This window comes from Gymnogyps californianus, chromosome 18, assembly GCF_018139145.2.
Source record: "Gymnogyps californianus isolate 813 chromosome 18, ASM1813914v2, whole genome shotgun sequence".
Lineage (NCBI taxonomy): Eukaryota > Metazoa > Chordata > Aves > Accipitriformes > Cathartidae > Gymnogyps > Gymnogyps californianus.
The window spans coordinates 764085-777790 of record NC_059488.1 but is presented as its reverse complement, the minus strand read 5'-3'; the positions used below and the strand labels follow the sequence as shown (position 1 = coordinate 777790).

At 44.3% G+C, this 13706-nt stretch overlaps 1 protein-coding gene across 1 annotated transcript in view; it reads left to right on the top strand.

Annotated features, from left to right (window-relative positions):
* The window catches only part of EXD3 (exonuclease 3'-5' domain containing 3), a 298010-nt gene that overhangs the window by 65868 nt on the left and 218436 nt on the right, over positions 1-13706 (top strand). The window contains 1 exon segment of the mRNA XM_050907868.1: positions 1584-1698. Coding sequence (XP_050763825.1) covers positions 1662-1698 — 37 coding nt within the window. The 5' untranslated portion in view covers positions 1584-1661.

Genomic DNA, 13706 nt, shown 5'->3' with positions numbered 1-13706 from the left:
CCCGTGCACTGGAGGCTGAGCACGTCTGCCTTGGGTCTGCTCTCGAGGCAGCTCGCTGGAGGCAGCTAGCCCTATCTGATGTGCACATTAAAAGCTGCTCTAGATATATGAGTGTGACCCCAGGACGTTGTGATTGAGGGTTTGGTTCCCTGCCCCTCAAGAGTCAGTCCTGCTGGAATTTCTATACGGTGATATTTAAAGGGAGTGTAAAAGAAATCTTGTCAAGAGTTCTGGGAATCTGCCCAAGTGCGTGTTTGTGTCGGTTACTGTGGTGGGGTCTCGCGGGACGCAACCTGGAAAGCCATTGCTTGCAAGTGGGGAAATTCTTCTCCTTTGCCCAACTGCTGAGCAGACCAAATTCTTCAGAGTCCTGGACCATGAACTTGCCATTTCAGTGGGTTTGTGTCCTCGGACAGATCACAGATGAATTACAGCCCTTTTTGTTTTCTAGGAGACTAATGGGGTAAACTGCGTTTAGGCTAATTTGTTCCACTTTTGGTATCTTCGCCCCTGCCCTGCCGCCTTTTTTTTTTTTGTGGCTAAAGACCTTAAAGAAAGCGAAGGCCCTTTGCTGGTACAACATGTTGAGGTTAATTCTGACCCACTAGATCATATACTACAGCTGCTTGCACTTAGCAGCTTGGCGTGAGATGCTACCAAAGGTGACCTTCACGGTGCCTGGTAAGAATATAAACCTTTTGAATCCCCCTCTGAGTGACATAAACCTCATTCTGAATGTGGGATAGATGTTTTCAAAGTTATGTATCATCTGTTGAAGAGCAGGAGGCTGTTACTCTGAGGACATCTGGATGCACTGCTTGTTCTGTGTCATGTCCTGCTCAATGGTGCCTTACTTACACTGCTGCTAACAACAAAAAACAATATACTGATGTATACCTTTAGCCTGTTGTACAGTGACTTAAATCACTTGTTGTTATTGCTAGTCCATTTGTATTTTTCTAAGCATTTGTGTTCCACCAGCACACTCAGAGTGAGTACTCTCGAGGGGGAATTTCCTTCCTGATAAACAATTCTGCAGTGTGATTCAGCAGGAAGGATGTGGTGGTTAAGGCACTGGGTTGGGATTTGGGAGACATGGGTTCTGTTCCCAACTCTACCACAGTCAAGATGTGATGAGTGGAAGGGCAAGCAAACAAAGAGGAGGAGCTGTTTAGCTACGGCAAAAACATACTTTCACGTGGACTGTTTGTGGTTAGATAGGTCTGGTTTTTTGTTTGGTTAATCAAGTAAACAGTGTTAGAGACTCCTGTTTGTGCAACTGAAATCCAAAAGCTAATCTTGACCTATTCCAGGAATACAGATGTTGTTTTAGCTACATGTTGTTTTAACTTGTATGAGATTTCAGATGCCACTTTTCAGTGTTTCTTGGTTGACTTAATTCACCAATTCACTGTTTAGTTCTCTGATCTTTAGGCAACGTGCTGTGACTTCTACGCTAAGTTGTATATACACACAGTTTCTCCACTGTCTTGTAAGCAACAGACCACACACAAGGTATTTCCTTTGTCACACAGGGTGAAGGTCCTACAGTCTGATAGTAACACTACATTTTTTCTTTTCAGAAGCAAGAGCTCGGGCTACCAACTCTGGGCGGTAGACCTCTAAGCTCAGCATCCTGATTTGGTACCGCCTTTGGGAGGATGAATCAGGACAGTGACTTAAGTGATCAGCCCACTGGTGAGTTTTCTGCTTGTCCAAGTGTTTGCCTATCTTCTCCTGTTCGCTCAGCATGATTTGCTTTCCATTTATTTTCCTCAGTGCTATTGGAGGAGAATGCTGAGTCACAAATAGAGCAAAACCTGTGAATTCAATGCTGAATTGCATGGCATGAAGGTTATTGGATCTTTGAGGTTTCCTGGTCCGCATCTAGATATCAGCGTTCTTAAAATTGTATTCCAGGTTGAAAATTTTTATAAAAATTGTTTTTATAACTTCTCACCAATTCAGAAGACCGCATGATTTTTATTACTGTGTGTTACACAACTCATTCAGATTTTATCCATAGTTTAGTCTTCTCATTAATTGCTTTTGTAATTGCTTTACGCTATAAAGTAAGACCTGTGGAAGATGCGCACACATCCCATTTTCATGTATGTCCCATGAAGTTTCAGTGTCAGGGTCCTTGCTGGAGAGATTGAATGGACAGGACTTTGTTACTTCTTCTGGCTCAGTCCTGCCATAAATTTCCTCTGCTCTTCCATCCCCATCTTTGGTTATTGGAATTCAGTATCAGTGCTTCTGGCAGTTTCTGCAAAGGACAAGAGCCTGGGAGACGCGTAAGCCAGAAGCAGTGCCTGACAGCCTCCCAGGCTCTTGCTCAGCTGTGTGCTTTTTTGGATGTGTAACGGGGCATTCTTAGCTCTGACGTGAGGGCTATTTTTTGACACTTTCCATTGTTCCCCACTCTTTGTTAATGGGTGAGGTCTTTTTGTCTGATTCCTTTTTCAGAAGTAGAAGCTGTTATGAGAGCTGTCTGCTCACAGGTTTGGGGATTTTTTTTTTGTTGCCAAGAGTCCTGAGTATTTCTTCCTCCCTTTTTCAGACTCGCTTGGGCAAACTCATCCAGACAGTATCTGCCTGAGGAGATTGCTGGGATAGCAAGGGAAGTGGTCTTCATAGCCACCACCCTTGTGCCACATGGCTGTAGGCAGAGCAAGTTGATGAGTTTGGGGTTCTGAACACCTGCCTACACTAAAGATCTTGCCGTTGTCTATGCATTTAAATCTGGGAGTTCAAGAATGGAAAAATTTAGGAAAAGTCCTGTGGTAGCATGGAATATCTATTCTGTAATACTCTGCACGTGTTTTTATTACTGTGACCAGGTGATGATTGCACGTCAGAATGTCATGCAGATTCACGAATCATCCAGAAAAGGACTTAGAGGCTGGGTCTTTGGAAAAAGACATTCAAGGAAAGGCTCTATAACACAAACCATCCTGGGTGCTCGTGAGAAATGTGTGAATCACGTGGTCATAGATTGCTCATTGCAGCGTTATTTTTTGTAGGGGTAATAAACCTTATGCTTTGAGTTTAGATCCACTCTCTAAAACAGGCACAGGAATGAAGCTGTCCAGAGGGACACATTTCCAATGTACTGCTTGTGTGGATTTTACACCTTCTGTTGAAGTGCTTAGCACTGGTTACTCTTGGAGTCAAGATACTGGGTTAGGCAGGTGTGATCCACTGATGATTTGTATCTTGGCTGAAGATAAGGATCTTCAAATTTGGACCTCCATTTGTTCAGCTTCCAGCACCAGCCTTCTATAGCCACCTATGAAGTTTTACATTGTCGGTTCATTTCATTATCTAAGCCTTGCTACCACTGTAGCTATACTTAGAGAGGAAGGATATTATAATCTTGTGAAAGATTAAAATATTTTTACTGTAATCCAGCTGGAAGGGTAGCACTTTTCTCAGGGTAAGAGACAGCCAAGGTTTTTCCCATTCTGTCCTCCCCTTGTATGCAGGAAGGAAGTGCTGGCAAAGGCCCCCTCAGCTTCCTGTCGGCTTCGGAGCACATTTGCAGACACAACCTTCTCCACCATCCATCACCCAGCCCAGCCAAACAATCACGGCAGCACAACGGGAAAAACACACGTCTCACATAGCCACTTTGGAGGCAGCGTGAGCACAAACCGCTAGGATTCGTGCAGAAGCCAGTTTGATCTGTAGGCTGTGTCTGACAGCAGGTTACTGGGGATTTTCTTCCCTTCCCTTTATAATCAAGTATCTCGATAATCAAAATTCCCCTTTAGAAGAAGCAGCTTAACAAAGAAAAAAAGGGGGAAAAGAAGGAAAAGGGCTGATGTTTAGTAAAGAAGCTACTGCGCTGACAGGTTGTGGAGCCTGAAGCCAAGGAAATGACCGGGGATGCTCTCTGGTCCAGAGCACCCCAGGGTGATGTGCCTGGCCCCAGGGCAGGGCATGTGTCTGGCCATGACGAGGGCAGAGGTTTCTGTCACGTCTTCAGGGTAGGGCAGTGATGAGGCGAATGCTATCTGTGATACCTTAAAGAAGGAGGAAATAAATAAGATGGAGGCCTCACCTTTAAATGAATCACCTTTGCTGAATAGGATTCTGTGCCTCTTTCCAAGAAAAGGCTCAGAACTGAACTGTGATCTTTTTCTTGTATTACTGGTTTTGTTTAAACGCGGCATTACACTATTTAGATAATATTTTCAGACCTGTCTGCTCTGTAACCTTTTTTTAACCATTCCTTAAAACAGCTATTTGGTTTTATTTTTTTCAGTATGGTTTTAGTATTCTTGCCAACTTTGAGCTGGGAATTTCATTTTGATTCTGATAGCAAAAGCCTGCAAAGATCAGCTGTTAAGAGATGGTGAGCAATCACTGAAACACCTCTCAAGATCACTGTATAATCCTGTTGTACAACTGCATATGACAGACTATCAAGAGTCTAACTTGACAGAGAAACAACTTTTCAATATTTGAGGCTTAATTTTCCTTATACATCTAGCCTGAATGTTTTATGTGTAAGGCTGAGCACCTAGGTTAGTCCTTCTGGGTGTGAGCATCCACACAGACAGAGCCCTGTCTGCATTACCGTGTTCTCACTCTGCATTTTCTGGTAGGTATTTTGGAAGCCGTCCTATTGTTCTTTGGCCTGAGATACTCCAAAGCTACCTCCTGGTAGGTTGTGTCCAACAGCAAGAGGACTGGTTTGTACTTGGGAATGGAAGGAGGGGGATGGAAAGACTATCAACCACCAAAGCAATTGTGCCTGCCCTCCTTGTTTCAAACTGGTGCTGCCCTTGTTGTATTGTACTCTGTGTTTGAGTCCACATGTCAGGGTCACCTAAGCACATCAGCTTGTAAATTAGTGTGGAGTTAAAAAACCTCCAAGACCTCTTTGTTTGGGTCATTGGAGGGTTTGGGGTAAAATTCAAGTCAGAGTCTGGCTTAATGGTAAATTTAAAACTTACCCTGAGATTTCAGCAGTTGCTCATAGTGTAAGAAAATAATATTTTGTGGGGTTGCGTTTTTCCTGAATTAACTGACACTACAGGATTCCGTCAACCTTTCCTCTGACTTTTCTGTCTGAAAAAGGCTACTGTCAGTAATTTCTGCAATGTGACTGTCTTTGCAGTGTGCCCAGTGTACTCAGAGTCAAAATAGTATTTACTTAAGGCTATGTTTTGGCAAAGTTGGGATGAAACTTGAATATGAGTGTAAGCTCTAGAAATAAAGAAAAGAGTATGTTGTTTTAATGATAAGGTTTTTAGGCTAGAGTTGTGGAAGTAAATGGTGAAGACTTTCCAGAAGCAAACTGTGTACTACTGAAATCTGGCCACTCTGACCCCATATGCATACTGGCTGATGTGGTGGTTGTATTTGTAACACATCTTGCAGTGTAGTTTATGCTTTTTATAGTTTTTTATCATGTAAAAAGCAGTGTGTAACTCTTAACAGTCTTGATAAGCAAAAAAATCCCCAGCTCCATGCTGGCTACCTGCACGAGCACCTCGTCTGCCCAGCCAGGTGTGCCTTTCTGTGGTTACTTCATTCCTTCTTCTCTGTTTCACATTTTTATTGTCCTTTGTCTGGGCTTGCAACAGGCGTGGGGTGGGGAGTAAGCTCCTTAAATGCCTTTACAATACTCTGTGGGACAGAAATTATTTCTTATTTAAGGTCTTTACAGAATGCAGTATTATGGAGTCCTCGTTTAAACTCTGAAGGCATTTCTGACATGCTAACAATTATTTTTAAATCTACCAGAAATGCACATGGATAACACCAATCGAAAAAGAAAAGAAGGTAAAAGTTACTGGGGATGGGAAGGATAATAAACAGCAGTAATAGCTGTATGTTTATGAAAACAATAACAAAACCAAAAAACTTACCCATCAGGGCAATGGCCTACAACTAGGAAAAGTCAGGTTTCCCCACTGGTCAGGGCTGCATGTAGGTGCTGTCAATTGAAGTTGTCAACTTTAAAAGAAAAAAAGCAAAACTCAGCAACCTAGTTTCAGGTCCTGCCGTAGACCCGAAGTCCCCAGACAGTTTGTGGCATTTGGCAGTCTCATTTCCCTGTTTTGTGAAAGTATTAATCTTCCCCTTTGTGAAGCTGCTTGACTGTACATGGGAAAGTGCTCACATTAACAGCAAGCAAAATTTCTTAATTTCCTTCTAGAACATAATTTATTGTGTCTTTGCTTGTCCTGGCCATCCTGTTTGGAGGAAGAAGACATCACTCTAATGGGCAGCGGGTGCAATTCTGCTTAGCTCCTACATGCACTGATCTCTTATTTATTTTATTAATCTAATTATGCACTGTGACAGCAGCAGGTTAAAAAAAAAGAGACAGGACTGTGATTTGTTGAGAGTGTCCCTTTTAAGTACAAGAGTGCCAACTTGAAATCAATCCACCGCATGCTAGCTGAGCAATGTAAGGAACGCGGGACGGCAGTAACATGATCAGATTTGCTGAAACCACTGAGCAAAAGTGCTGCTGCGCTGGGAGAAGCTGCGCGCGGCGGAGGTGTTTATTTCAAGAGACTGTGGCTAGGAGGACTGGTAATTCTCAAAGAAGTGAAAGCAGACAGGGACTTGTGAGCCCCTTCTGACATGTGCTAGTGGCTGCCATGGTTCATGGCTGAAGGGAAGACAAGTCCTCAGGACTGCCAAAGTCTCTGAAAAGTCAAAGAAATAGGCTTGTGATAGTAAATGCTGTTTGCCCAGGGATACAAAAACACTGTGTGACTGAGAAGAATTGTGTTTAGAATGGACATGTGGTAATACAACATAAACTGATTGATAACAAAGAAGTTTTCCATGAATTGCCTGCTGGTCTCTACATTCCTCTTTGCAAAAAGAGATGGAGCATAAGAGCTGTGTCCTCCCACTCTGGTTCTTTCACATAAATCTAGTGAAGACAAGGGTCAAGTTAAATCCAACAGTCCCAAACAACCTTCACAAACTCTAGCAAGGTCCAGGTAACAAACATCAGAGGAAAAACATACTGTGAAATCAAACAAACACTAGTTATGAGAAAGACTGGAGGTGAAACTGTGTCCTACAACCCAGGACCGTGTTACTGCCTCTTGGTGCCTGTTACCATGCAGTACTTTGAGAGATTACAGGGTTTTCTGCATCCTTCTTTCCCCGGCTCCACAGCCCTTGTTCACTAGGCAGATGTCCTCTTCTCCAGCTTGACAAGAACCTGCAGGGTGCTGTGCGCTCTGTGGGAGCGGAGGGGGTTGCCTGCAGCACGTAGCCACAGATCTTCTCACCCAAGGTGTCTGCCCCTAAACAAAAGGGTTTGGGAGTAAAAACACAGCCTCCATTTGTGTGCGGGGAGGGAGGAACGACTCTGCCACTGCAGGGATTCATTTGTGTTTTAGTGGGAACTGTGAGGCAATAGAAATGTCCTGCTCCGAGTCTAAAGCAGTGTTTGCTGTGTGTGTGATTGTACGTTCTTTTAAATTAAACTATTTTGCAAGCACTTCCTTCCTGCATTTCTCAGAAGGAGGGAGGGGGGTGTGCAAAGAATGTTTAACTGCCTTTGACGGAGGAGGAAAACTGAAGAAAACAAGAGATGCAATCCTAACTACTGACCTTTTACTTGAGCTTGGTGATGTTTTTCAGCAGCAGAGCCTCCAGGGAGTAACAGCATCCTCCTTGCTATTGTGCTGCCTGCCCAAAAAGGGGGCTAAAGTTCAGCTTTTATGATGTTCTCACTCCGGGCTTGTGGGAAAAAGGCCACATTCCCTTTCTTAGGTCATACGAGTGCAAGAGATGACAGAGTCCTACAGTCTAACCCCAGGGCATTAGGCCAGTTCGGAATGAGACTGGGATAGACAGCTTGGTAAATATGCAGCCAGCTTTTTCTCCTTACGGAGATTCACAGCAGGTGGGAGGGTAATTTACATTGTTAAATTAAAAGGCACTGATTTATTTTATGTACGTGTGTTATTGTTTCATAAAAGCACATGGGTTGCCATTACTCATAATGGACTCTTGCACTTTATTGTTAAATACTCCTTTTCCACTTTGGTCAACAGTTACTGGAAATGAATGTTATCCACTAAGACAAAAACAAGAGGCAAATAAGCATAAAACAAAACCCCAACCTCCTCCTCAACAAACCGCAGGTTTTTAGGGAACCCTCCACAGTTCTGAGGATTGAGGTTATTGCAGCGGATGTTCTCAAATTGTGCTCCTTGTCCATCGGACTGTTTATTCCCTGTACCTAGGGGCTAGAGAGCCATCGGTCCTTTTGCTCACTGGTTCAGATCAGGCTCCCCATCTCATAGGTGCCACCTAGTCTTTCGCTCAGCACCATGGTAGGCTGACGGTCGCCAGTTCCCTTAGCAGCATCTAGTGTTTCTATCCATTGAGGTTCCCTTCAGCCTCGTTGTTGAACTGTCGTTCAGCAGATACTGAGCTGGTGTTTCTAAATGCCGTGATCCTGGCTATTGAGAGATGGCTGCGCTTCCTGAAATGTTAAGCAGAGTCTGGAGGCAGAGGAGGAGGTTCTGCTTGGAAAGGCTGCCTATCTTAAGGATAGATACTGTTTTAAATTTATAGATACTGTTTTAAAGTTACTATAAGACATACTGTTTGAAGAATAAATCTGCATGATGCTGACATCTGTCTGTGCATTTGCATCCTTTCAACAGTGCTTGCAGCTCCTGCTCAAGGTGCTGCAGCATCTTAGCCTGGCTGTATTCTGCTGCAGCAGACTAAGAGATCCTGTCTTGTGGCTGATGTATGAGTTTTACCTTAAGTTGCAGCCTTGTCTTTTGCATGGTAGAGCATATAAAACTCAACATTGTACCTGTCTACCCTGCAGTTCATTGAAGAATATGTATCGCCACCTTTTATATAATTAATAATGTGTATCTCTATGTTATAAGAAAAGATGTGTGTTTTGGCAGAATGGAGCAAGTGGAAGTGCTGACTGATCTAGTAGCTTAATCGCAGCTGCGAGGGGAAGGCCTCACTCCCTGCCCTTCTCCCTCATGCCCTCGTACCCAGTCCTGGGTACATGAGTCATCCTCTTTGCTCCAGCGCTGGTACCTCGGACCCTTCACTGAGTTGGTTCAATTCACTGGCCCAGCAAGAACTGATCCGTATTTTGGCCGGTTAGTTTTCTGCCGACAGCTTGGGCGGGACAGGCTTGTGAACGGTCTGCTGAGGAGCAGAGCCTGCGCGAGCTGGGGCAGGGAAGGGGCTCTCCGCATTTCAGTGGGGCGAGCTGCTGGGTGGGGAGGGTTCAGGTTGGTTGGTGTAACTGCGCTCGCACGCAATATGCAACAGAGATGTAATGAGGACGAGTCGCTTTGCTTTTAGACAGCTTATGCTGGCCCAAGTGAAATGTCTTGGCACCAGCAAAGTGGTGAAATACAGCCAGATATTAATTCAAAATACTTGAAAAATGTGCATACGCCAAAGCACACCTCTGGGTGGCTGTTTTATGGGAGCAGACCTGTTAGGTGTTCCCCCCCTTAGTAATGCTTTCACCTTCCTGGGTACCACACACCCGTGACATGGTGGAGCGTGCGATTGTGGCGAGGTGAGGGCCAGCTCGCCGCGCCTTGTGATTTTTTTTTTTTTTTTTGTCTTTTAACATTGAGCCTTGCCTTTGCAGCGTCTTCCAATGACTGACCCTCAAATTTGGTAAATACAAATATCTAGTTACCTGAGGTACGCAGGCAGATGTTTGGATTATGGAGGAGAGAAATGAGGTACTTGGAGTCTGTCAACTCTCTGGCATTTCTGGCTATCATAGTGAGTGGTAGAGTACAAATTAATCCTGGGAAAACAGGCGTGAAGATGAGGGAGGTTTGCCAGGAGGTTTGCCGCAGAGAAGAGAGTTGGACCCATAATGTGAAGCCAGTGGGCAGTGGCATTCAGATAATCCCAGGAGTGTGTCTGATCAAGGCAGAACCATGGTTCTTTTAGCCAACTTGAAAATTGCTTAATATTAATCTGTCTTTCTGACTTACAAGTATTGATTTTCATATATACAAGAAAATGCTTGTAGCAGCCTGACATACAGTACTGTCTTGGCATAGGTGCTGGATATGGTGCTCTTGCCCAACTGCCCACTCTCCACCATCAACTAAGTAGTGAGCGGCTTTAGTGGCTGTGGAAAAGGCACCGTCCCTGTGGAATTCCAGGGAGGAAGGCCATTTTACAGAATTGTAGGCTTTGGCTCTACAGATCATTCATTTAACCTTATTTAATTTTGCCTAATTTGAGAAGGTATCTCTTTTCATTTTCTTCTGGATGCTCTTTGTACTTAGCTACACAGAGATTGGGAGGGAGAAGAATTTTTATAAATTGTTTGTTTTTTCTTGGGGAAAAAGAAATTAAGATTTATTATCGGATTTCCCTCCCCAGAGCTCTACCTCAGAAAAATCTTCTGTAAAGCAATTTTCAGCTTTTACTTCAAGCAGTATGTAGCAAGCTATCAGTAATTCAGCATAACAAAAGTTCATGCAGTTCAGAGCTTTCATGATTACAGAGGAGCTTTTCTTGGGATTTTTAAAATGTCCTAGACACAATTAAAAGAATTTCTCAGCAAGGAGAGTGCAAGCTGGGGACTCTCCAGCAGATGTAATCACTCAAGGAAAACTTTGTTTGGCTTGGCTGGGTCCTGCCTTCGTTCCATGCTCTTTCATCCTGCCGCCAGTCTTTCTCTCTCAGTCTTTTGCAGTGTCTCTCTGTCTGTCTTTGTCTCTGTCTTTCCCTCTTTCGATCTGCCCTGCGTTCCCTTGCAGGCTGAATGGGACAGCATTAACCTGGCTACTTCCAAGACAAACAGCGAGTCAGATTGAAAGAGGGGGGCCTTTGGCTGTCATGAGACTTCGCGGTCACTCACTTCCTAGAATTAAAGGCTGGGAGTTGATCTGTAAGCCAGCCAAGCCGGAGACAATGATTGGGTTTCCATTTTGTTCCTTTGATACTGACTTAAATATGTGCACCAAATGGGAAAACAAAATTTACATAAAAGTAAGTAGAAATCCACTTTCTTAAACAGATCTGTTCTACCCTGTGTCTTCTGATGTGGATAACACAGGTAGCAAAACTCATCCGTTGTTTCCTAAAGGACTTTGGAAATCAGGCCTGCTCTTAGAGGACTGATTTGTAAATGAAATCCTGACTGTGGTGTGGGTTTTTTGGTAGCCCTCAGGAGATGGGACTGGTGCAGCTGGAATCCCGGTGGGCGAGGGAAGACTGCACAGATGTGTGGTGGCTCCAGGCACGGCTTGTGGGGAACGTTGTGAGTTCCTGTGGTCCCTGACACCCGGGAGGGTCTGTGCCTTCATTGGGGACTGCACGCTGGGTTTCCAGAGCTGCTAATACCAGGCTAGAACAGGTTAGAAGTAATTGTTAAAACAGATGGATCCATACTGATGCGAAAATGCGAGAGGTCGGAATCGGGCACCTGTTCTCCCTTCCTTGGGGGTTCTGCTGGGAGACTGTGGGCAAACTGCTTCGCTTCCCAGTGCCCAAGTGTGGAAGAAGTGCAGCATCGTCGTGCCTTCTAAACTATAATGTATAGCCTGAGGTACAGCTTTTTAAGGAAACCAACACCTGCTCAATGTAGAAAAGGGGAAATACAAACATGGAGGGCTGTTGTCTTCGAAGTAATACACACTGTTAGCAGTTCTTTGTGGCTGTGCTTCATTCAGCACTGCTGCTTTGGGGTATGTCTTGGTAGCATCATTGACTTGCAAGAAAGTGTTGAAGTGGTCACAGTAAGGACTGTAAAAGGATTGCGTTTGGGAGATCAACACATCCTTGGCTGCGTGCAAATCTGATAGGGAGATATCAAAGATCTTTATTTCAAATGTCTTTGAAATAAAGAAAGTGGTGGTGGAGGAGGGCAACCACTTGGAAAGGGTTTTAGGTAACTGCAGCTCACAAACACATGCAGAGTGGTAGGTTGTTCAGGTAGCTTTGTGTCAAACTTGGTGATGTTTTTGCAGTGCCAGGGAAGCCAGTACAGACTTCCTGACGTGTTTGCTTTGGTGCTCCCAGAGGTCCAAAGCCAGTGCTTCTGAACCAGCTGCAAGCTGTTGTGGCTCATAAAGTCTGTTGCCACTCCTGGATAGGGGATGCTCTAGGTAGCACAAAGAATTGTTGAAGGTAAGTATTACATTCAGTCACATCTCTCACACTGCGTGATCCCTTTTTGGGATGGAGCTGTTGTGACAGTGCACAGGCACTTTGATCTTTTAAGCCCTAGCAACTGCACGGTGCTCCCCTTGGAGAGCTGTCTCAGTCTACCTCCTTCTACTCCCCGCGGCTCACTTGTTTAAACTATTACTGAGTCCACATATTTATTATCCTTCACTTCAATATCTGATTGTACTCATTTTCTATTTTAAGACTTTTTACATTCTCTATTACATCGTTATTATTCTAACCATGTGCTCAAATAGGTCTGTGGTGGCTGATGTACTATAAAACAAAGTATTGTTAATATCAGGTCTTTAGTGTCGGGCCCTGTGTCTAGCAGCGTACAATGACATGATTGTACTTTTGAGTGATCAGAGCACTGTGGCGTATGGTCTGGTTCTTCCATGGGATATGATGACATGCAAAAGACCGTAATGAGTATTATATTTTAAATTATATGTGCATTTTAAATAGGCGAAGCTATGCACAAATAAGTACATGAAAGATTGTTGAACTTCCCTGTTTGACAGTTATCAGCTAGTTCTTGGACATCCCAAGCCAAAATATTTAGCAGTATTAGTTTTCCTGTGAGGCTGAAGACTGAGGAAACTCTAACTCCAGTCTTTGGTAGTTCCTAAACTGGAATGACCCCTCAGGGAAGTCAGGCTGAAACATGCTATCCTTCTCCATCATTATTTTTCTTTAATTCCATGTAAACCATTCTGCTCTGAGTGGTTTATATACTCCAAATGTCTCCTAAAACAGAGGGATGTCCCACTTCCCACCTCTCACTTATCCATTCCAGCTTCCTTGTTGAACGCCCCATTCTTCCTGCTACCACAGCAAGGCAGCCGCTGGCAATTAACTTTCCAAGCTGTGCTTCTTTTAGGTTTTTCTAATACATCTGTCTCTAAGTATACCTTATCCTTTCTCCCTGCTTGTGGGGAGTTCTTCTCTTTTCCTAAATGAAAAGGAGTGATGTGTTAAAGCAAATGCAACACTGGGTCACCTGCATTCTGTCCAACCAGTTCCTGGTTACATTAGCATTATCTTGCCCTGTAGCTGGACCTTTCTAGGTGGGTGTATTGCCCATGCGTACGGGTGACAAGAGCATGGGTGTGAAGACCAGTACCTTTCCCCTGCTCCAGAACCGCCCCTGGGACGATGTTGTTGTGCTTTTTGGACACGAGCTGGTTTTCGGCTTTAAACTGCAGTGTGCTGCTGGGCTGTACCAGCTCGTGTTAATTAGTGGACAGCAGTGATTGCAGCACCATACCCTGCTGTACGATTTGGGCATATTGCAAGTTCCATCATTGATGAAGTTGTGATGAGGAGTGGTAAGGTTCCCTCTCAGGCACTGATGGATGTTTAAAACGCTACAAAGTACCTGCGATGATTACTCAGGTTGAGCGAAAGGCCTGAGAAATGCCTGTGAAATGGTGCTCCTTGCCACAAACCGCTTTATAATCCAGCCTGGCTTCCCTTCTAGCAGTAGGACCATTGCAGCACCCTGATTCTCTGTAGCCCACCCCATC